This window comes from Mixia osmundae, assembly GCF_000708205.1.
Source record: "Mixia osmundae IAM 14324 unplaced genomic scaffold scaffold_4, whole genome shotgun sequence".
Lineage (NCBI taxonomy): Eukaryota > Fungi > Basidiomycota > Mixiomycetes > Mixiales > Mixiaceae > Mixia > Mixia osmundae.
This window is the reverse complement of record NW_014575560.1, coordinates 785033-807076: the sequence shown is the minus strand read 5'-3', so window position 1 is coordinate 807076 and position 22044 is coordinate 785033. Positions and strand designations below refer to the sequence as shown.

Here is a 22044-nt window from a genome sequence, read left to right as displayed (position 1 = left end):
CAGTCGATAGGAGTCGAGTGAGGGAATCGAAGTGGTGTGGTTCGACGAGAAGGAGGCACGTCATGGCTTATATAGAGGCTGGACTTTGTCGGCTCACTCTTGCCACAAAGTCTCTGGCTTAGCCGATTTACTCTGCGCGTCACGTTTTTGATTCTCCGCCGCTGGATATGGGCAATTCGCGCGAGGCGTTGAAATGTGATCGACAAAACAACGATGATCCTGAGCAGAGCGGTGTCAAGCGATCGTCCAGAACGAGACGCCCTGCCGATTGTCATGCGAGAAGTGTTCCGTCCGGTTTAGAGACCTTTTGGAAGTATCTGGGCGAAAGCACGCCGTTCTGGCCGCGAGTGAGAATGACATCATTTGCCGAACTAAAGAATTCGATTCCGTCTGCGAATATGTCAGCGAGCTGACTCTGACGCGAGCCTAAAGCGGACGAGGAGGCTGAACGTACCAGCCATGGCTGCCTTGGCGTCGACATAGATATATACATTGCAATTTGGCCGGATGCCTGCATGAACAGCCCATCGTCAGCGTCAGACTTCGTTCAGAATACAGCGGGCTCGATGACGCACCGCTAGTAACGTCAGGCGAACCCGGTGGCCCGCGGGCGAGATGGATATGCGTCCTCGACATAGTCTTTAGACCTTGCACACGTATCACTTCCCAGAGTGGAAGATATGTCCCGTGAACGGCAACGGGCAGCTCCTCGGCGGTTGCTATCGGTATCAGCTCGAGGAAGTCGACCTGTGCCCGCAGCATCAGTCGCAGCATTGTCATCTCAGAAGCGAAAGCACAGGCAGCGAATGACCCTGATTGGCTCTGATCCATTCACAAGGTCCGCCAGTGAGCTGGTCGACTTCGCTAGCCAGCGTGTATCGTCTCTTGGCATCATTGGCTACAATTCCGTGTAGACCTTCAACAGTGAGTCCTTTTAGCTTTGGGCGGCGTAGCTGCGACACAAGCAGGCACGCATGACTTTCAATGCATTGCTCGGCAGCACATGGGAGGCAGACTCACGAGATCGTCTACTTTTATGAATCCATCTGGTCGCAGCTTGAGCTGTTCCTTGCTTGCTCCGTGGCGTAAGATATAACTCAAAGCTTTGGATTGCTGCACCTCCAGCGTATCCCTTCGACCAGGCTTCAATGGTGAGGCAGCGTGTGGCTGAGCTATGCTTGATGTGCCACTTTGAGCATTGATCACTAACGCCGTCGAAGCAGCGCGAGGAGTCTCGCCTGCGCTCGATGACGCAAACGATGACGCAGATGTTCTTGCACTCATGGGTGGAACAGTCTGCGCTGCGACTCCTCACTCGTTCGAGCAAGCTAGCAAAGGCGCGACGCGACTGCGAGTTCGGGCGCTCCAGCAGACGGGCCTTGTGTCAGTGAGACAGCAGACGATATGTCCGGGCTGTCGCAACGGCGGGGTGGCAGAGCGCCGGTGTCACCGAACCCGAGGCGCTCGGCAAGGCAGACGGCATCACCTACTCGCTCTGATCAATATCGCGCAGCACCCGTCGAGCAAGATGCAAGCGAGCAGCTCGACGATCCTCACAAAGCCCAGCTCGTCTATGCAAACGGCTCGGCCAGAATCAGAAGAGACGATCAGAGCATGCTGCCTGTCCGTTAGCAAGTCAAATTGTAATGGTACAAGCTGAACGAGGGCAGCAGGAACACGAGCCGGTCGACAAGCCTGCAGTCGATGTGCTGGTCGTCTGTTTGCTCACACTACTAGCAGCACTGTTGCGCTTCTATCGCATAGACCATCCCTCGGGCGTCGTGTACGTAGCGCGCATCTGCAAGTCGCGCTACGCTCATCAGCATTTCCCTTTCTTGCTTGCCTTTACTATGATTGCACGACGACCGAAACCCCGCACGATAGCTTTGACGAAGTGCACTTCGGCAAATTTGCGTCTTACTACATTCGCGGCGAATTCTTCTTCGACGTGCATCCGCCGCTCGCTAAGCTCATGCTCGCTTTCGCTGGCTGGCTAGTTGGCTACGATGGTCATTTCGAGTTCGAGAACATCGGCGACGATTACATAGCCAACAATGTGCCGTACATCTCATTGCGCGCTCTGCCCGCGCTCCTCGGCACGCTTACGGTACCCGTGATCTATGGAATCATGCGCGAAAGCGGCTATCCGCGCATCGTCGGCATCCTTTCCGCCTCGCTACTGCTCTTCGGTAATCTCTGTTCGACTGCATCAGCTCGCCGCTGAACGGGCGAGACAGATAATGCTCATATCGTCCAGTCAAGGCTGATACTGCTGGACGCACCGCTGATCTTATTTATGGCACTGTCCCTGTACTGTTACGTGCGCTTCCACAAGCTGCGCTATCAGTGCGTCTCCTACATCTCGAAGGCGCATTGGCTCATCAGCTCGCAGTGAGTTCTCGCCGGAGTGGTGGTTCTGGCTGTTCGGCACTGGCGTCTTTCTCAGTCTGACCATCAGCTGTAAAATGGTTGGACTCTTCACATTCTTCACGGTCGGCACAGCTGTCGTCATCGACTTGTGGAAGCTGCTCGACGTCAGACGAGGCTACACGATGGTATGCGAGACTGCAAGCAGGCGCGCTTTGCTGACCTTGTACGCAGAATCATGTTGGCAAGCACTTTGCAGCGAGAGCACTCGCTCTGATCGTGGCGCCGTTCCTCCTCTATCTCTTCTGGTTCTGGGTCCACTTTGCAGTCCTCACGAAGAGCGGACCAGGCGACGAATTTATGACACCCGCATTCCAGGAAACACTGATGGGCAGCCCATTGATGCTACAATCCCTCGGCAAGTCTGTCATGAATGTGTGCATGCTACGCTTACGCAGTGCGATGCAGAGGTCAGATATTACGATTCTGTGATCATTCAGCACAAGCAAACGAAGGCATTCTTACATTCTCACGTTGACAAGTATCCACTACGATATGATGATGGCAGGATATCCAGCCAAGGCCAGCAAGTGACTGGCTATCCTTTCAATGATACGAACAATCACTGGCAGATTTTACCGACGAAACAGCTCCCCGACACCGGCAGGGGCAGACTAGTACGTAATCACGACATCATCAGACTCTTGCATGTCAATACAGACACCGTTCTGCTCACGCACGATGTTGCAAGTCCCCTTATGCAAACCAACACCGAATTTACGACTTGGCCGATCCAAGACGAGACGCGTTACAACGACACTACCTTCGAGCTTGACATAGACGGCGGCCATGAGGGACAGCAATTCAAATCGAAAAGTCATCACTTCAAGCTCATTCATGTTCCTACGCGCGTCGCAATGTGGTCACATCCCGATCCTCTGCCGACTTGGGCTTTCAAGCAGCAAGAAGTCAACGGTAACAAGGCGCTTACCGACAAGACCAATGCGTGGTTTGTCGACGAGATTCTCCTCGATCCTCGTGCGGCGCCCTCTTTAGCGCTTTTTAAAGAAACACTGACAAAGAGTCGCACAGTGAGCTCGGACCCGCGCCTGCAGCAATCGACAGAGGTGCCAAAGCCCAAAAAGCTCAGTTTCTTCCGCAAGTGGCTTGAGCTACAAGTGGCAATGCTCCAGCATAATGCCGGACTTACGGACTCGCATCCATACGCGACTGGTCCAATCAACTGGCCATTCTTATTGAGCGGCATCAGCTTTTGGACAAGTCCCCCGGACGACCGCCAGCAAATTTATCTTATCGGCAATGTCGTCGGCTGGTGGTTCAGCATCATGGCCATGTCCGTCTTTGTTGGCATCCTTGGCGCAGATCAGATCGCCCGTAGACGAGGTCTATACCCCTTGCCAGAAGGTACGTCTTAAGTACGAGATCGTGATGAAGCTGACATGTGCGCAGCCGTGCGAGATCGTATGTACAACTCAACCGGCTTCTTCCTCGTGGCTTGGGCAACGCACTATTTCCCTTTCTATTTGATGACACGACAACTCTTCCTGCACCACTATCTGCCGGCGCATCTCGCCTCGACTTTAGCAGCAGGGGCGATATTCAACTTCATCGCGACGGAAACCATCAACTTTCCCGTCTCGATCACAGGTCCCAGCTCGCCTCAGCGTCCAAGAGAGCACGCTCAAGTAAGTCTGGCGATGCGCGTCTGCGTACTGGTCATCGTCGCTTTGCTCGCAATCACATTCGTCTATTTCGCGCCATTCACCTACGGTACTCCTGGCCTGGATCCAGAAGGTATCAACCGGCGCAGGATTCTGTCCTCATGGACAGTGGTGAGTCTTGACGCGACTCACACCGCGCCAACGAGCTGATATGTGTTACACGATAGCACTTTGCAAAGTAATGATGCACAAAGTCAAGCGAGCAATGACGCGAGGTGACTCCTTGCTGCACTGAGCTGATCCCTGAGGGTTTGCACCATCGCATGATCGCGAAAGCTGTGCCTTCTGTTTTCCGTTGACAGTGTGCTGAGGCAGTCTTCGATGGCTAGCAAGGATCTTCTGGCATTTGATTCCCTGAGCATTGCACTGGACAGCGTCGTGGCGATTTGCAAGCGAGCCTTGATGTTGTTAGACGATATGACAGTCTGACATAGCGCCTCAACGAGCTCTGTGTGATCGATCGGCAACGCAAGCACTGATGCTGCAGCCTTTGCGGCATTCCAGGCAACTTTCGGATCCGAGCTCTTGACTTGGGTCGCGAAATATCGTGTGGCCTCCTGCTGATCCTGCGACTCTGCTCGCGTAATCACGCTGCCCAAAATACGCACCAGGTTGATGTGCGTCTTGCCTTTGGCAGACGATGAGCATTCTAGTACATCGGGCACAAGCCGCGTTGGAACCAGCTGCTCGCGCTGCGTTTTGCTAGCAGCGTCGCATGCGGCGGCAACGCTCCAACTAGACGCCCACTGCATGCTTTCGATTTGCTCGCTGAAATAATCCGCTCGAAGCATTGGCGTCAATATGCCGACAACGTTGTCGAGGGAAGAGAGCGAGGCGACGTGCTCAAGCAGGACGCCCAAGCTCTTGACGCCTGTCTCGTGTATGTGTTCAGAGCTTCTCGAATGATTGAGTATGGTGATGATGAGCAGCACAGCAGAGTTGGCGGACTCAGCATCTCGAATATGCGACCGCTCAAGATATCGAATCTGAGCAGAGCAGACGGCATTCGAGCTGAGCACGGCGATATGTTGCAGTGTTTCTTCGTACGTCGCTGATGTAAGGACGTCTATGAAGGCTGTCAGATTCTGCCACATCTGCGCCGCACTGGGCGCAGAGGGCTCTAACGTGCGAAGTGCAAGCCAGAGATGCTGGCCATCAGTGCGTAGCGTTGTGAGACTTGCAGTCGTCAAAGGTCTTGCGATCGCTGTTGAGAGGGCAGCTTGCACGTCATAGACCGCCAGAGCCAATTCACTTGTAGTCTCGCACCGGACGAGCGACAGCCGCAGTTGCGATGCCATGGGATTCAAAAGGTCGCGCACCAGCCGAGAAAGAGGTGTGACCGTCACGAGTGATCTTGCTAGCTTGAGTAGATCTAGTTGTATCGCTCGATTTGCGGTCGAAGCGAGTAGTCTGATGACGGTGGCGTGTGCAGAGAAGACGCATTCTGCCAGACGAGCTGAAAGCGAGGTGAAAGCAGAATGTCCGGACGTTTCTTGCGCTGCCCCGATAAATCTCGCAGACCTCTGAAGCAGCGTGCTCGCAGCGTGACAGGCTTTCTGTCTGACGGACCGACATGAATCACCTTCGATCAGCGACCACAGTGAAGGGCCTTCGACATCTGGCAGGAGCTCGAAAAAGTGCGCATGAAGCAGAACAGTCTGTGTCTCTACAACTGCGGCCAGGCACTCGATTGCAAGCAGTCTGTTGCGCTCCTCCGCGTCGTCAAACGCATATGCTTGGAAGATAGCGACGGTCTGCTTGGCGCGTGTCGCGTCGATGACGGAGGCCTTAGAGCTTACAGCGAGCCGCCAAAGCTTAAGTGCGCACGGGAGAGATGCTGAATCCAGTGGCCCGTATTTGCAGAGCACGTCGTACAGAAGGCGTAGCAGCTGCTCGCATTGGCGCGAGATGACCGCCTTTGGGAGCGGTTTGTAAACCCGATAGATGATCTGAAGCGCTAGCTTGCGAGACCCTGCCTTGTATACACAGCAAGCTAGCTTGTCGACGATGAGCGTCGCATGAGCAGACAGGGTGTCAATATGTGCGCGTGCGATCCAGTCGAGCAGACGTTGAAGAGTGCCGACATCGCAATGATCGCCGCTTAACAAGTCCTGTAGGCTGTCAACATGTTGTGGTGCCGTCTCACTACAAACTCTTCTCAGTGATCAATTCAAGGCTTGGCAAGGACAGACATACGACCATGCCGGCATGCACCCTCGTCCGTCGTCAGATCGTCAGATGGCAGGCACGCGAGCGCGACGAGGCCCTTCAACAGCTGGCCGCCGGCCTACGCAGCGGCGACGGCAGCACAGCATGGAGACGAATGAGTTTCTGCTGCGACAGGAGCGCACTTCTACGGCTGATGAACAGCAGAACTGGCCGACGTTCAACATTGAGCCGACTGCTCCCTCGAGCGAGTCACTGTCGCCTATCGCGGCAAGGACGAGGTCTCGTAGTAGGAGTGCATTGGCATGGACGCCAGGCTTAGGCCCGCCAGCTCAGCCTCAGTTGTCCCCGCCCAGCAGTGCCTATGGTGACACCGAGTCTCCGCTGCTCGGAGGTCCAGAGCTGCTCGTCGACAGATTCAAGCGGTCAGGCCCCTCCGAGCGAAGGCTGCTCCTACAAGCTCTGTCGAGCGTGTTTGATCATTCAGACTTGGTCTACCTCTCCGAACTCATCAAGCCGCTCATGTGCCGAGACTTCCTGACCGAGATGCCGCCTGAGATTGCGCTGCAGATCATAGGCTACCTGGACGACCCCAAAGATCTCGTGAGGTGCTCTCAAGTCAGCAAGCGGTGGCGCGCTATCGTGGCGGACGAGCATACTTGGAAGGCTTTGTGCGAGAAAGTCTACAGAGGCGGCTCAGCCCGAGCTCTGTCTGGCTTGAGCACCTCCAACAGCTATTCGGCCATCCAACGCGGCGTATTCAGGCGGCTCGCTAATGACTACAGACAGGGTGGCACGCATGCTCGTGCTGCCTATCTCTTCACTAATCCAGATGCTATGCGTATGGCGGACGCGCTCCCACCAGAAGCAGAAGGGACAGGCGGCCCCGCGCCTGTACGCGGTCTCGGCCTGGCTCTCACAGACGCGGTAGCCACGGGTCAGATTCCCTCGGGGCGATCGGCTGAGGATGGCGGACGAGCCAACGAGATTGGCGTCCAGACACACCAGTTGGCTGACATGCTCGAGCCGCTTAGCCTGAACAATCTGGGTGGTATGGGTGCTCATGCCGTCGAAAGAGCCAATCTGCCTCTGCCCTCTGCCTTCAACACACCTTCGCTCAACTCTCCAGCGGATCCTCTGGATCAAGCCAGCGAAGACACTGCCGAAGAGCCCGCTCGCTTTTCGTACAAGCGCGAGTTCAAGCAGCTTTTCATGACCGCCTCGAGTTGGCTCAACGGACCAGGTCGCGTCTTGTCCACTCAGACATCAGCAGACGATGGTGCAGTGACAAGTCTGGCCTTCGACACCCAGTGGATCGTTGTTGCCATGAACTCAAGAGAGCTCCACGTCTTCAGCGCTTCAACGGGCACATATGTTAGAACGCTCAGAGGGCATGAAGCTGGCGTCTGGTGTCTTGTCCTCGTCTCTGCGGGCGGTGGTCCAGTACATCCTGTCTCGGGCGATGCCTCTCCAGAGACTCGAAGAACGAGACGCTCATCTTCTGTCGGACCCGCATCTCCCGTCGCCGAACGACGTGCTCTACCTACATCTGCGCCATTTGCGCGTTCGGGGTCAACCATGTCTAATTTGTCAGCAGCTTCAAACGATAGCCAGAGCTACAGCGGTCGATTTCAGTCCACGGACCAAGCCGACTCGCCTCTGCGCAGCAAACATCCCCGCCGACCTTCGTCGTTCTCTGGACTAGAGAACAAAGAACGCGAAGGCCAGTTCGGCACACAGAGATCCTCAGATGGTCCCATGGGCATGGGTCTTGGAGCAGGCGGCAACGGCGGACCGGTCTCCCAGCAAAATACGGCTTGCGGTACCGCGAGAGGATGGGGTCAACCTGAAGCTCTGGTGATCAGCGCAGGCTCGGATCGCGATATTCGCGTATGGGATGTCCGTTCGGGGTGCGCTCTTATTTCTGTATCTTCTTCGCACTCATAGCTGACATTAATGACACAGCACATGTCTTTTCAGGCTGCGCGGCCATTCGTCAACGATCAGATGTTTACGCGTGCTAGAGGGCAGGCCGATTGCAGTTTCGGCCTCGCGCGATCATACCTTACGTGTCTGGGATCTTCGCAACGGTCGCTGTCGAAGAACGCTGCGAGGTCATACAGACAGCGTGCGATGTATCGAGGTACACGATAACAAGGTGGCGAGTGGAAGCTATGATCTCTCTTGCAAGCTCTGGAACGTCGATACGGGCGAATGCCTCTTTACCTTTACGGGACACATCAAGCAAATCTTCACCATCGCATACGACGGAAACCACATCGCTACTGGTAGTCTAGACTCCACTGTCCGGACCTACAATGCTATCACGGGCGAGTCAATCGCAGCGCTGCAAGGTCACATTCTGCTGGTCACGCAAGTCTTGATCAAAGACTCTATCCTCGTCTCAGGCGGACACGAAGGCTCGATCATGGTGACTGATCTTACAACAGAGGAGAAGGTGCATCGCTTGCTGGCGCACGACAATTCCATCACTTCGTTACAATTCGACAGCCGCTATCTCGTCACAGGTAGCAACGACGGTCACGTCAAGCTCTTCGACCTAAAGACAGGACAATTCATTCGCGATCTCATCGAACCCTGCGACCTCGTCTGGAAAGTCGCCATACGCGACGACAAGTGCGTTGTACTCTACCAAAAGCAAGGCAGGACGGTCCTCTCGCTGATCTCATTCCGAGCAAGCGACAGCGATCTTTAGATGCCGCCTAGACACATCATGTAAATTATGCATGCTGCGTGCACAGACGGCGAGTTGAAATTCGAATGCAAATAGTCATACAAAAGACAGGGACGATACAACTGATTTGTGTGATTGGTACGGCTGGATATACACGTGTGGTCTCTTCCGTAAGGAAAGCCTTTGAGTGTCTGTCTGCGAATCAGCTTTTCTGTAGATGCCAATGGTCGATGCGAGACTCACTCGTTGTACTTCTTAGTGGTATGTCGCATTTACTCAGCCACGACATCTGCAGCGTCTCGCTTATAGTAAGGTGCTGGAGCAGAAGCGGCCTTCGCTGCCTCCGGCTGTGCGTCACGCTTGTAGTAAGGCGCGGGAGCCCATCCTGCTTTGGCGGCTTCTGCTTCTGCCTCTGCCTGCGCGTCTCGCTTATAGTATGGCGGTGGGGCCCATCCAGCCTTGGCTGCTTCAGCATCACGCTTGTAGTATGGCGCCGGTGCAGATGCCGCTTTGGCTGCCTCGGCATTCGCTTCGGGTTGCGCATCTCGCTTGTAGTAGGGTGCAGGAGCCCAGCCAGCCTTGGCTGCTTCTGCGTCACGCTTGTAGTACGGTGCTGGTCCAGAGGCTGCCTTTGCTGGTTCTGCAATGGGTTCGGGCTGCGCGTCTCGCTTGTAGTAAGGAGGTGGTGCCCATCCTGCTTTGGCAGGTTCTGCCTCCGCCTCGGCCGAGCGTTTGTAGTAAGGCGCGGGCGCCCATCCGGCCTTTGCAGCCTCCGCAACGGGGGCCGCAGTCGCTAGTGTGATGCCAAGGGCAAGTGCTACGAGGGCGGTCTTGACGAGCATGATGATGATAGTATGAAGTGCGTAGCGTGCTTTGGGTCAAGCGAGCCTAATGAAAGCGCAGGTGGGAACAATGGCGTCTACTAGCGTCCTTCTTATGCAGAATCTCGTGGCCGCCAGATTCGAGGTTGCCGTGGAACAGTGACGTCTTGCAATCTCGTTGTACGCTAGCTGGAGACTATTTTGTATTTGTTCCAAGCTCTCCCTGCACAGGCAAGGATCGATATGATCTTGGTTCGATAGCCTTTTCGCGTCCCCTCCTTCTGTTGCTTGCGGCTTCTGCAGACTGCGCGTATGGATGGTTTTTGGAAGCTCTGGCGCTAGTGAGCTAGCGCCGGGCAGAATGGCACTTTGTCGCAAATTTGCCACACGATGATCTCGCACGACACGCGGCGAGACAGTCGGTTTAAGAAACTCCTAGGACCCTGACAAAGTGGCGGCGATCTCTTTTAGTAGAACTTGTCAGTGATCCACGACTGAATTCACTCTGCTTGCTCTAGGACTGTTCGTTCAATTAGAGCGCGCCATGTGCGCATGCGCGTCTTCGCAGACTGGTCGCTGCGGCGTTCCACAAGCTCCGGATGACAAGATACGCATATGTCCCCGTTATATGCCGGCGATGCGAATGCCGAGCGGGCGACTGCATGGAGTGCGAGGAGCTGTTGCTGGACTGCATGAGACTCGTCAAACGTCAAACATAAAAATAGCAATGACAAGGCTATAAAGGTCTACTTGAAGTGCTCAATGAGTGCGTCTGTGCAATACTATGCAGCCTCTTTGCCGCCTTCTTTATCCTTACGCTCCTCTTCGAGCACCTGATCGCGTATCTTGAGGTCTGCACAAGGCGCGAATCTGGATCGTTTGCGAATGGTTTGCCCGTACTTGTAGAAGATGAAGGGTGCAGGTGCGAGTACGATGGCGAGACCGCCAAGCAAACTCAGTGCCCCCGATACGCCAAGAGCGGTCAGCATCTGAAAGCTTGCATATTAGCTCGGTTGACGTGACGCCTGCTCTGTACGCACCCTGGGAACGTAGACCGGACACGGACCAGCGAACAACGAACGTGCAAATGTATTAGCAGCAAGGCCAGATGCAGCAAATGGACCTGTGGATCAGTCTCAGCTTAGTTCTCATGAGCGCAAGCAGGCGGAAGACTGACCATATGTGTCGACAATGTATGACAGCAGAGAGATGAAGATCAGGCTGTATGTTGCTCCGAGTGGTATCGTTGCAATTTCCGGCGCAACCCAGCTGATGGAGCTGAATTGACCCGTCCATCCGAGCCAGAACAAAGCGATGGGTAGTATAGGGGCTGCCAGCATCGATCCTCGCAGTCTGTATTCAGGTGGCGGTGTGCCATGCCACTTCTTGGTAAGGAAAAGGTAGTCTCGCTGTAGATAGATAGAAATGGCGGCGCCTATCGTGGTTCCGATGCCGATGCCAATGAATGACAGGCCACCTTCGCCGAGATTGAAGCCCCGCTTCTCTTGGAAGACGACCGGATAAACCTCGAATGAGCTGTAGATGAGCCAGTAGACAAATGATGTGTAGACGGTGATGACTTGAAGAATCGGCTCGAGGCCAAGGATTTCGAAAGGCTTGAGCAAATTCTTGCGCAAGACTGACTTGACGGACCAGTCGGCGTTCTCTAGATCACACCAAGCTTCCGGTTCGCCGTTTGCGCGGCGCTTCTTTGCACGCTTCTGCAGCAGGATCATCGCGAAGGTTTCCGGAAGACCGAAGAAGAGCAGCAAGGTGACTGCGCCGGCGAAAGCGAATAGTACCCAAAAGACATCGACATAGCCTCGCTTTTCGGTGACGAAGGATGCCATTATGGGACCGATGATGGGACCTATCAATCGCGTGATCAGCCTCTGGCCCACTAATATCCCGGAGTTACTTACCTAGGAAGATCGAGCCGGAATAGAATGCCATTGCTGTCCCACGAAGATGAGTCGGCCAGATGTCTACAATTAGTCCACCGCCGTTGGTGAGCGGTGAGGATGCGGCAAGGCCTTGCAAGAATCGGCCGGCGAGCAATGTGCCGAAATTGGTGGCCAGAGAGCCCATCAATTGCAAGAGGAAATAAGCAAGCGCGGTCGCCCAGAAGACCGGCCTACGTCCGAACATCTCTGATAGCGGCTACGTATGACGCGTGAGCTTGGTTCGATCCAGCCAGCGTGAGGGACCTACAGCAAAGACCAGAGGACCCAACGCGAAGCCGACCAAGAACAGCATCGTGACGAGGCCAAACGCGGCCGTGGAGATGCCAAACTTTGCGCTGATCTCTTGCGATGCTACAGTCGGCGCCGATGATCCGAGGGTGACCTGCTCGTGAGTCAGAGCGTGTCACAGTTCTGCTGAGGTAAGCATGCCTGAAAGGTCGTGATACAGATCACAGTCGTACACCATATCTTCTTGCCCAGAGACCAATTTTGGGGATTCTCCGGGTCATTGTCCTTCCATGCCGTGTCTGGCAGACGAGAAGATGTGTAAGTCTCGAGATAGGGCAACTTCAGTGGCGATCTCACAATTCGAGTCATTGCCCTTATTCTTGCTCTTCCAGTCGCGCTCTTCTTGCGGACTGTTGAAACTCGGCTTTTCACTCTTGCTGGTGTGCGCAGATGGGCATGACTGCTCTTGCTGCGATTGTTTCTCGTGCGAGGGCGAAACACCGTCAGAGTTACGTGATGCTAGCGTAGACTCCTGCGAGTGACCGGAAGAGGAGTCATTACGCCCTGCTGATGTGCTGCCCACTGGCGCTGCTAGCTTTTCTTCGGCCATGATTGGGCAGAAGAGGAGTTAACCTGGATCTGATGTCACAGGACGGCTGGGACGGCGGGATTTTGTTCAGCCGGACTTAGCGCTGAGCGCTGAGCGAGACCGTGACAGGCCGTTCGCAAATGACCTATTCATCTAGACTCGACACGTGTCATCGTCGACCGTGTTCATGAGCGCTTCATAGAGGCCTCAGAATGCATCTGTAGCTTCTAGCGCAGGACGTATGCGATGAGCGAGGGCACATACGAGACGTGAGCTATCCCACTACCGCAGGAGCGTCGCTCACTGCTCGCGGAACGGCAGCGCGCACAAGAGGCACGAGGCAGCGCTCACTGAGGCTTTGACTCACTTTCGCTCGTTGCTGGCGAGCGTGCACTCCAAGTCATGGAAGCCCTACGGCACATCGAGCAGCGCTTCGAGCACTGCCCCTCCAAGCGTCAAGAATGGCGCAATGGCCAATGTCAGCTCGTCAATGTCAGCTGCAGCGGGCAAGGCAGTAGCACAAGCTGTTGCTCAAGCCGTGTCGTCCACTGGCTCGAGTCCGGCGCTGGGGTCTGCACTATTTGGCAAGCCGAAAGCACAGATAGGCCAACTTGAGCCTTCGTCTGTGCGCGTGCATCGACGGTCATCAAAGACAGTCAGCATCATACGAGCTATTGCAGAAGTACCCATCTCAAACGCAGAATACCTTGACATCAACACCTTCAAGGCAGCTCTTCAGACTCCCGAAGTATGGTCGCAGTGGAATCAGCTCATCGAGCGCGCTCAGCTGCTCGAACAAGTCGATCCAGCTACGCGTATCACAAAGACTGACTACGTTCTGGGCTGGCCTGCCAGTCCGAGAGATACCGTGACCATCTCGCGAACGTTTCAAGATGCAGTGACTGTCATAGACGTCGCTACCTCACTGCCGCGCAGTGCCGATGAGCCTGCCTATCTACGACCTTCACCACCTTTCGTGCGATCACAGAACCATTTGCTAGCATGGTGCATCCAGATCCCCACGACTAGCCTTCAGCAACCATTTTCAGGGTCTGCGTTCGATCGCAATCAAACAGAGAATGTCATGGCCAGAATTACGATGTTCTGGCAATGGGACCTCAAAGGCACCGTCGTTTCCAGTCATCACACGCAGGTAGCGAACATACTCTCCAACTTCGTCAGTTTCGTTCGCGAGAAAGGCGATACCCTGCCGTCTGTGATGAGCTATGGAAAATCGCTAGAGCTTGTTGCAAAAGCCTACGATCCGGGGCAAGAGACACTCTCAACTGATTATACCATTGTTGCGGAGGACGACTTCGATCACCGTGGTGACACAGATCCCAAGGGCATGGACGAGCTTGCGTCGCAGCGAGAGCGTAAGCGCTTGGAGCGATCGATAGAATTCGCCTTGCCTGCAGGTCAAGGCTGGGATGTTGCCGTTATCGTGCGTGGTCAAGGAGACGACGTCAATACAGATTGGCAATCTTCCGTCGAAAATAGCTCGACAGATTTCTCGAAGCCTTCGCACATCGGATCCGGTCATCTTGTCTTACGACTGAGCCATGCGCGATTGCTACGAGCAGACGAGCTCGTCAGCGTCAAAGTCAAGATACAGCGCTTGGCAGGCGGTCGGAGCGTGCGCATCAACAATAAATCTGCAAAAGTTGTCGATGTTGAGGTCAAAAACCCCGCTGCTCTTAGCAGACAGATCCTCGAGGCGCCTGCGGATGATACGACTCAGCAGACCAGCTCGACTATCCAATCTGTGCCTACAGCACCCAGTCTGACGACTCTTCCTTCGAAAGCCCGCGCGAACGCCATCTCAATAGCTATAGGCTCGCTGGTCAGCCGATCGTATGTCTACTTCACGTCACTCCTGCAGGAGCCAGAAGCCAAATGGAGACACATATCAGACACAAAGGGCGTTACAGTCACTCAGCTCAACTCTCTGGATCCTACGCTTGCAATATACAAAGCGGAAGCGACCTTTGTCGGGGTAGGAGTATGGGATATCTATTGCGCCATCGCTACTGCGAGCGCTCGCCTCAGCTGGGATAAGACGGTTGAAGATGTACATCTGCTCGATCACGTCAACGAGCTCAGCTCGCTGTGGTACTTCAAAACCAAGGCTGCTTGGCCGGTATCGTGCGTCTCTACCCAAAGCCCCTAATCTCGACTGACCCAAAAAGCTCAGGGCGCGAGACTCTGTGTTGCTACGCACGACGTATCGCTCACCATCGTCCGTGCACGTGTTCTCATTCTCTGCAGACGATACCAATCTATTTTCTGCCATTCCTGCCGTTGAGTCTGCAGTCATTCGCACGCAGACAGACGTTTACGGCTGGGCGATCGAGGCTCTCTCCCCTACAACAACCCAAATCACGCTAATAGAGCAGTCCAATCCTAAAGGGTGGTCAAACAAGTCGTGGATTCCACAGCAGATGATAAGCTCAGTATCGGGTGTGGGTGACTTTGCGATAAAGCATGGCGGACCGCCTGTGCTTACCAGACTGCTTGGCGGCAAGCTACTGTCAACGGCGTATGAGCACGAGCGATCTTTGCTCAAGCTCGAGTATGTGGCTGCACCCCGGTCGTCAGCACCAGACACGCGAACACTTGCATTGTCAGAAGAGACGACGACCACGGATGCAGATTCGATCATATCGGCAGCGCCTGGGTCTATCGAATGCGAGCTTCGATGCGACACACATACTTGGGCAAGTAGCCTTGACATCGTTATCGATCCACCTCCATCCAAGGTGTCTTGTCTGAGTCGGCATCGCCTGTCCTCAGGTGCCGGCTGCTGGATTACAATCGAGCACGAGAACAGCGCAGTCATGTCTGATCGCGTGCTGGTTGTCGTTCGCAAAGGGGCACTCGGACGTGAGAAGGGCTCGGTCGTCGTCAATGGCTGCAAGGCGCATGTCGATATCGAGGATATGCCAGACGACGAGGTCAAATTGCTAGCCACGCGCAAGCGCGTCAAGGCAAGTCCGATCCCATTGGATCAGTACCCAGCGATTACGCCTAGCGCGTGGAGAGGCACCCCGACGCTCTCTGCGCTAGGTACGCCAGCACTTGGTAGCACGAACAATCCGCTTGAAACGCTTGACAGTAGCGAGAGGGCATCAATGTCTGACGCCCCGCGCAAGCCGCCACTTTCTTACGCCCTTGAGGCGCTTGCATGGCTGCAAGCATTGCACGCCGAGCAGATGGCGGATATGACCTTGCAGCCCGTGGGATGGTCCCTTGTGACAGAGAAGCCGGCGGCCGTCCGGAAGAAGCTCCTTAGTCACATCTCGAGCACACTGCCAGTATTTCGCGCCGACAAGATCGTGCAAGGCGTCACGGCAGAGCAAATGTGCAGCATCGTCTCCCTGCCTGGCTATAGAGCCGCGTGGGATGATCGCGTCGAGTCCGTGCAACTTTTATCGTCGCATGGCCACGGCTGCACGACATCGTTGATGACTACCAAGTCTGCATTTCTCACTTTCCGCGGTCGAGCGTTCTATCATGCCACTGTAAATGCTCACTTCAAGCTTCCCGCGCCGTCTGCTGGCTCCAGCACTTCAACTGTCTACCTGTGTGCGACAGCTTCGTTTCAGCCAAGCGCAGGGCAAACAGATGAACTCAATCCGCAACGCCTGCCGAATGGGCAGACTTTGCTCGATGGTTGGATCCTCGAGACGCTTGATCCTTATACGTCAAACGACTATGCTATCCCCTCGACGCGCTGCTCTTACTTCTCGGCAGTCGATTACTCTGGATCAGTGCCAGCTGCGTTCAACTCGATGCTGAACGCAAATTTGGCCCGCGTCATTGATGCTGTCGAGCGCTCGGTCAAGACGCGTGGTGCAGCACCGCGTCTGTATCAGCCTGGCACATCCTTACAAATCGAAGGACCCCTTAGCAGTGGGGTCAGTGATGAGTGCAAGTGGGTCATGACAACAGACCCGGCTAAAAGTGTAGCGGCGAATGAAGACGCCGACTCTGTCAGCGGATTTTATGCAGTGTCTCTCGTTATCCCAAAACACAGCATGACTCTGGGATCTGTGCCACCGGAGCAAGAACGAGCCAGCGCGGTCGGCCTCCCAAAGAGCAGCTCGAATTACACGTTGTCATCAATTTCTGCCATCTCAAAGGGCCATACGCTACGCAAGCCAGCTTCATCGGCCGAGCTGCGTAGTAGACCCAGCATTCCTGCTCTCAAAACTGCGCCGAACCCTCAAAGTATCGCGGCGCGGCCGAAGACAGAATCGGACGGACTCAACTCGCCCGTGGACGATCTAGTCGTTGGCGAGATCATCGTCGACTCGCGGCGCTACCCAGCCGGCTATAACATCCAGCATCATGCACATTTTGGCGATGGCCAGATTTTGCTTGGCGGCACAGACCATAATTATGCCACGTCCGCGCTACCTGTCCAGCTGCGAATTCATGAACTACCACTTTCTACAGTTGTCGCAGCATCAGTCGGCGCGCCGCATCGGTATCGTGACCACCTCATTCGAATCATGCTGCCGACGGGTGCAATAGAGCATCCTGTACGCGATCCGCTCATGGAAGACGAACCGGCTGCTCGGCCTCACTGGTACCGACGGCTGCTCTCCGAAGGCATTACTCTGACTTTGAATATCGCACCCACGGAGGGAGGCGCTGCTGATACGGCAATGACTGCGAGTTATGACGGCACAACACTCGGTATCATCAGCGAGCAAGCAAGTCGGCGCTTGCTCGACATACGCGAAGAGCAAAATTGGCTCTCGAGCTCTGCACGCCTCAGCAGGTATGTCGTGTGCACTTGTATTATATTGAGATTGATCTAACGGGGCCGCAGAGTGCCCATACGTACTGGCGATGCTACCTCCACCGTCGCATTGCCGGCTGGCCTCATACAGCCTTTAGCTGCTCGGTCTGAGGATACTTCTGCCGCAAAGGGTACAGCCAGCAGATCAGCGAGCCAGGAAAAGCATAGTCGGGCGCAGTCGGGCCTCGCCACTCCGATTGATGGACAAATTGATCCGAGTGAAGGCAAGCGCCCCATCGACACTCTGGCCAGAACATCTGCAGCGAATCAAGATGATATTTCGGCCACGACGGGCGTGCTAGGGGGCTTTCCGCTGGCTAAGATGACAACGGCGGTTGCCTCATTCGACGCGTCTATGCAGACAAAGGCAGCTGTCTCGCTGACGATGCTCATCTTGGTTGCGGTCACTTCATTTTTGTTGGGATCCCTCATGCGTTCTATGCTGTCACCTGCCGATTTCATCTTTGTTTCGCACAGCAGTAGCCTCGACGATGCTGTCATACGAGCGCTCGAAGCCAAAGGCCAAGGCTGGCGGATCGCAAAACGTCTGCTCGAGCTCAAAATTCCAGGCTTACATTATGACTTCATGATATCAATCGCACGACACCCAACTTGAGAACTTTGTTGTTGTCAATACATCTAGCTCTCCTGTTCGCTAACCGGCTGGCTAGCTCGATCATCAAGCGCGTCCTCCTCTCCGTCTGAGATATCGAGGGGAGTACTCGGATCGGTCGTGTTGAGACCTGTAGCTTCTTGCCCGGGATTGAGCCGACGTCGTTTCTTGGCGCGCTTTGTCTCCTCTGGAGCCAGGAATTTGCGCGTAGGTATGACAGCTTCGAAAGCTTCTTTCCAATCGTGCAACTGCGATGACAATATAAGACCAAGCTGATCCTGCGGATAATCCGGACTTGCTAGGACCCATTTGAGCATTATGTCTACGACTTGGTTGACGGTGAGCACTTTGCGCGTCTGCATGTCGATGTATTCGCCTATTGGCAGCCGGGCATGTTTGATTCCGAGCTCGTTCGCAACATCTAAGCACAAGTTCTGCTTACACCTCAGTGACATTGCCTCAAGGTGAGTTCATGAGTACCTTGTATCGATTGCGATCGACTATGCCGCCTATGATGTAAGCAGTCCCTTCTTCGAGCGCCGTGACGACGTTCTCCGAGTCTGCCGTGAGATAGACGACCCTGTCTTTGGGACACCGGTATGGTTTTGACAGCTTCAAGCGCTTAGCAGAACGAGATAGGCCTGCTTCTGATTCAAAGACATCCTCTGTCGTTGTCTGGTCGGCCGTTACACGGTCTTCAGGCTCGATCGCTGTCTGTGGCTGATCTGGCGCGTCAAGTGAGTCTGACCACACAGACTCGAGGGATTCATGGGTCGAATAGACACCCTTCCATCGTTTGTATGCGCCATCATTGAGGCTCTCTAGCCTGTCGAGCAGTCTGCCTTTGAGTGTGGTGAGGACAAGGTGCATGGGCCGGGTCGTATTGCGATTTGCTGAATAGCTATGTGACAATTGCCTCTCCATGCTCAAAATTTCCTTACGAAGCTCATCAGATGAGCATGGATGGCCAATGATCACAGCTGATGGCCGACCTTGTCAAGCATCTTGTCATCGAAGGAGCAGTCGATGATCAAGCCGCAATCAAACAGTTCTTGAGGTTCCTTAGGCTCGGCAGGGGGTTTCCGCTTTGCAGCTGCGTACGCATCTGGGTCTGCCTCCCGCTCCCTTCGAGCAGCGTCCTTCTTGCGCTTCTTTGCATCTTTCTTGTACTCCTTGCGAGCTTCCCTCTGCTCTGCAAACTTGGCTTGACGAGCTAATCGCTTCTGAGCGGATTTTGTCAACACGACTGCAGGCGCATCAGCCGGCTCGTCGATCTTTGACGTGCTCGCTGTCGGCTCCGTCATAGTCGGGCCCAGACAGCTGTCGTACGTCGGAGGGCTGTGATGTGTCAGCAGGCTTACATGACCGCCCACACGCGCTCAGTCAGCGGCTTGCCGCCTTGCTGGTCAGCAAACATCCACTCTCGATCGCCTTGCGTGGGGTGATCAGAGCATAAGAAGCTGATAGGAGAGGCAGCAGAGCGCTTCCATCAGCACACACGAACGACATGGTCAGCGCTGAAGCAAAGCAGATTGTCGTCGTTGGCGGCAGTTATGGCGCACTCAAGCTCGCTCACGAGTCCATCAGATCATTCGCGGTCAAACAGCCCGATCAATGGCACGTACATATCATCTCTGCCTCGACTGAGTTCTGGCACTCAATAGGCACGCCAAGAGGTATACTGCCGGCAGGCGGTCATACCATAGACGACTCGTTCCTTCCACTCGAGAAGGGCTTCAAACAGTACAAGCCTGAACACTACACAATTACCTATGGTACAGTCACCTCCATCGATGACAACGCACGGTCAGTGCATGTCAAGACGCAGACTGGCGAGCAAGATGTCGCGTATTACGCGCTCATCTTGTCTCCTGGTGAGACAACCTCGCCTCCGTTCTGGTAAGCACTGACGTGTAAAACGTGCAGGCGTTCTATCCAAATCACCTTTGTTCAGCTATCATGACGGCTCAAAGTCGCTTCGAAAGGCGTATGAAGACGCATGGCAGGCGATTCCCAAAGCAAACAGTGTCCTGATTGCTGGCGGCGGCGCAACCGGTACAGAAACAGCAGGCGAGATCGGCGTCCGTTATCCCGACAAGAAAGTCGCAATTTACTCGGGCGCCGAGCGCCTGCTGCCTTCGATTCCCGCTAAATTTGGATCCAAAGCTGCTCAACAGCTCCAGCGACTCGGCGTCGAGGTCGTTCACACCGTCCGGATCAAAGAGTTCACAAAGTCGGACCAGGGTTACACGGTGCACTTTGATGACGGCTCGTCTCGCTCGTTTGACTATGTCATCGACGCTACCGGTCGCTTACCCAATACATCCTTCATCCCGGCCAAGGCTCTCAATGCGAAGAAGGCGATTATCGTCGATGACTTCTTTCGCGTTCCCGCTCTGGGCGAACGAGTTTATGCAATCGGCGATGCTACCAGGGACGCCGGTCTGGTCGCTCTCATGTCTACCGCGCCCGTCTTGATCGGTACGATCAAACACGATTTCGGGGGCGGCAAAGCGCCGAAGCCCTACAAGGGTCCGATGAATATGATGCTCGTGCCGATTGGACCCAACGGCGGCGTTGGTCATGCATTCGGTTGGAACATGCCGAGCTTCCTCGTCAAGCAAGCAAAGGCCAAGGGCTTCTTCTGGGAGAAGTTTGAGCCAGCTTTGCTCGGCAACGACTAGGCTTCCTGTGTCTACTAGCGTGTTGTCCTTCTTGGTACAAGCTGCTTGACTCAGTAGCGCCACAGTGAGCTGTGTCCTCGAAGTGTAGCGCTGTGATGCACGTTGATGGCCCACGCCTGCCGATCAACTTGACCAATCTTGCGCTTGCCAGTACTGCTCGAACGAGACGGTGCCCACGGACGGATCAATGCCATAGCGACGCAAGCACTCGAGGCTCAAGCAGCAATCTCGTGGTCTCGGCGTATCGCCAGGCTGAGGTCCAGAGGCTTCAGAGATGAGATTCTCGTCAGAGTATCCCAGCAGCTTGGCAAACAGTCGAGCCATCTGGTACTTTGTCTGAGGCGCTTCACTGCATTGGACGTGAAGTATCGAGCAGGTTGCTGCTGTGTCCTGAACGAGTAGCTGGGATATCGCGTATAGCTTCTGGGCGACTTCGTCGATCGATGTAGGATAGCGCTCCGCCCAATCGTCCATGCGTGCAGGCTTCTCCTTTGTTGAGCGCTTCACAGATTGCAAGACTGCATCGACAGCCGATTCTCCCGGGTATTCGACGTCCCCGTAAAGCAAGGGTACCCGGACAATGACTGCGCGGCAACCGGCTGCTTGCACTGCTCTCTCACCGGCCAGTTTGGTCTCTCCGTAGAAATTGAGTGGATGAGGCTGCGCTGATGGTTCGTATCCACCCGAGGGAGCGTTGCCATCAAAGACATAGTCGGTAGAGATATAGATGAGAGCAACGTTGAGCTTTGCACAGATTGATGCTAGCTGATGTGTGACCTCGACATTCAGCTTACGTGCTGCGTCTGGGTCTTTCTCGGCTATGTCAGGTCGTCGCTCGGCTGCACAGTGAATGAAGAGATCTGGTTTCTCGGCTTCTATGTGGGCCAGCACTGCGGCATAGTCGGTCAGGTCAAGCCTGACCAAGCCAGCCTTTGCTCGAGTGTAGGCCAGCCCTGTGATCTTTGCGCCTTGCTCGACATAGTGCGCATAGACTGCTCGGCCCAGCAAGCCGCTGGCCCCCGAGAGCGACACCCGCATGTCCGCACTTTGCTGGGAAACGCCACGACAACAGAACGCGCGATCGGGCAAAACCGAGGGGAACGGGAAGCGTAGTCAGCCCAGGAAAAAAGACAGAGACGTGCCAAAGAGGCGTACTCGCAGTCAGTCGCGCCTCCGGACTTGCTCTCATAGCGATCTAGGTGAGCATATCTATCGGATCCGCCGTTTAAAGCGAGCGATTTGGTCAACAAATGACTTCAATGGACCTCCCCCTTTATTCGGCCCCTCATCTGCCTCTCCCAGAGCGACTTGTACTGATTAGAATGCTTCCTTTTCAGTCCCAATCGATCCGCAGGACTCGTCCGATCA

The 22044-nt window shown here is 55.0% G+C and overlaps 10 protein-coding genes across 10 annotated transcripts; 4 read left to right on the top strand and 6 right to left on the bottom strand.

Annotated features, from left to right (window-relative positions):
* Positions 1-271: 271 nt before the first annotated feature.
* On the bottom strand, positions 272-1284 carry L969DRAFT_47695 (uncharacterized protein; the record flags this gene model as incomplete). Its single annotated transcript, XM_014713311.1, has 5 exons — positions 272-390; positions 455-511; positions 576-747; positions 798-953; positions 1021-1284. The coding sequence occupies 5 exons, from the start codon at positions 1282-1284 to the stop codon at positions 272-274; spliced, it is 768 nt and encodes a 255-aa protein (XP_014568797.1).
* Positions 1285-1404: 120 nt separating this feature from the next.
* Positions 1405-4291, top strand: L969DRAFT_94028 (glycosyltransferase family 39 protein; the record flags this gene model as incomplete). Its single annotated transcript, XM_014713310.1, has 10 exons — positions 1405-1623; positions 1674-1783; positions 1885-2189; positions 2238-2346; positions 2393-2555; positions 2602-2785; positions 2836-3405; positions 3460-3792; positions 3838-4220; positions 4277-4291. 10 exons carry the CDS (start codon positions 1405-1407, stop codon positions 4289-4291), a joined length of 2391 nt encoding a protein of 796 aa, XP_014568796.1.
* Positions 4133-6319, bottom strand: L969DRAFT_23430 (uncharacterized protein; the record flags this gene model as incomplete). The annotated part of the gene is made up of 2 exons (XM_014712913.1): positions 4133-6254; positions 6306-6319. 2 exons carry the CDS (start codon positions 6317-6319, stop codon positions 4304-4306), a joined length of 1965 nt encoding a protein of 654 aa, XP_014568399.1. The 3' UTR covers positions 4133-4303.
* On the top strand, positions 6216-9069 carry L969DRAFT_86828 (uncharacterized protein). Its single transcript, XM_014713309.1, has 2 exons — positions 6216-8185; positions 8241-9069. Exons 1-2 carry the CDS (start codon positions 6423-6425, stop codon positions 8989-8991), a joined length of 2514 nt encoding a protein of 837 aa, XP_014568795.1. The 5' UTR covers positions 6216-6422; the 3' UTR covers positions 8992-9069.
* A 173-nt stretch (positions 9070-9242) lies between these two features.
* On the bottom strand, positions 9243-9812 carry L969DRAFT_81973 (uncharacterized protein; the record flags this gene model as incomplete). Its single annotated transcript, XM_014713308.1, has 1 exon — positions 9243-9812. The coding sequence occupies one exon, from the start codon at positions 9810-9812 to the stop codon at positions 9243-9245; it is 570 nt and encodes a 189-aa protein (XP_014568794.1).
* A 761-nt stretch (positions 9813-10573) lies between these two features.
* L969DRAFT_94024 (uncharacterized protein) lies at positions 10574-12593 on the bottom strand (the record flags this gene model as incomplete). Its single annotated transcript, XM_014713307.1, has 7 exons — positions 10574-10780; positions 10832-10914; positions 10969-11661; positions 11714-11951; positions 12003-12137; positions 12185-12282; positions 12341-12593. The coding sequence occupies 7 exons, from the start codon at positions 12591-12593 to the stop codon at positions 10574-10576; spliced, it is 1707 nt and encodes a 568-aa protein (XP_014568793.1).
* A 180-nt stretch (positions 12594-12773) lies between these two features.
* L969DRAFT_73668 (uncharacterized protein) lies at positions 12774-17995 on the top strand (the record flags this gene model as incomplete). The annotated part of the gene is made up of 4 exons (XM_014713306.1): positions 12774-12841; positions 12894-14717; positions 14767-17358; positions 17410-17995. The coding sequence occupies exons 1-4, from the start codon at positions 12819-12821 to the stop codon at positions 17993-17995; spliced, it is 5025 nt and encodes a 1674-aa protein (XP_014568792.1). The 5' UTR covers positions 12774-12818.
* Positions 17996-18018: 23 nt separating this feature from the next.
* Positions 18019-19296, bottom strand: L969DRAFT_102914 (uncharacterized protein; the record flags this gene model as incomplete). Its single annotated transcript, XM_014713305.1, has 4 exons — positions 18019-18240; positions 18292-18426; positions 18473-18928; positions 18985-19296. The coding sequence occupies 4 exons, from the start codon at positions 19294-19296 to the stop codon at positions 18019-18021; spliced, it is 1125 nt and encodes a 374-aa protein (XP_014568791.1).
* A 174-nt stretch (positions 19297-19470) lies between these two features.
* On the top strand, positions 19471-20883 carry L969DRAFT_86824 (uncharacterized protein). The gene is made up of 2 exons (XM_014713304.1): positions 19471-19866; positions 19919-20883. The coding sequence occupies exons 1-2, from the start codon at positions 19500-19502 to the stop codon at positions 20674-20676; spliced, it is 1125 nt and encodes a 374-aa protein (XP_014568790.1). The 5' UTR covers positions 19471-19499; the 3' UTR covers positions 20677-20883.
* On the bottom strand, positions 20800-21714 carry L969DRAFT_16868 (uncharacterized protein; the record flags this gene model as incomplete). The annotated part of the gene is made up of 1 exon (XM_014712879.1): positions 20800-21714. The coding sequence occupies one exon, from the start codon at positions 21712-21714 to the stop codon at positions 20800-20802; it is 915 nt and encodes a 304-aa protein (XP_014568365.1).
* Between the last annotated feature and the right edge of the window lie 330 nt (positions 21715-22044).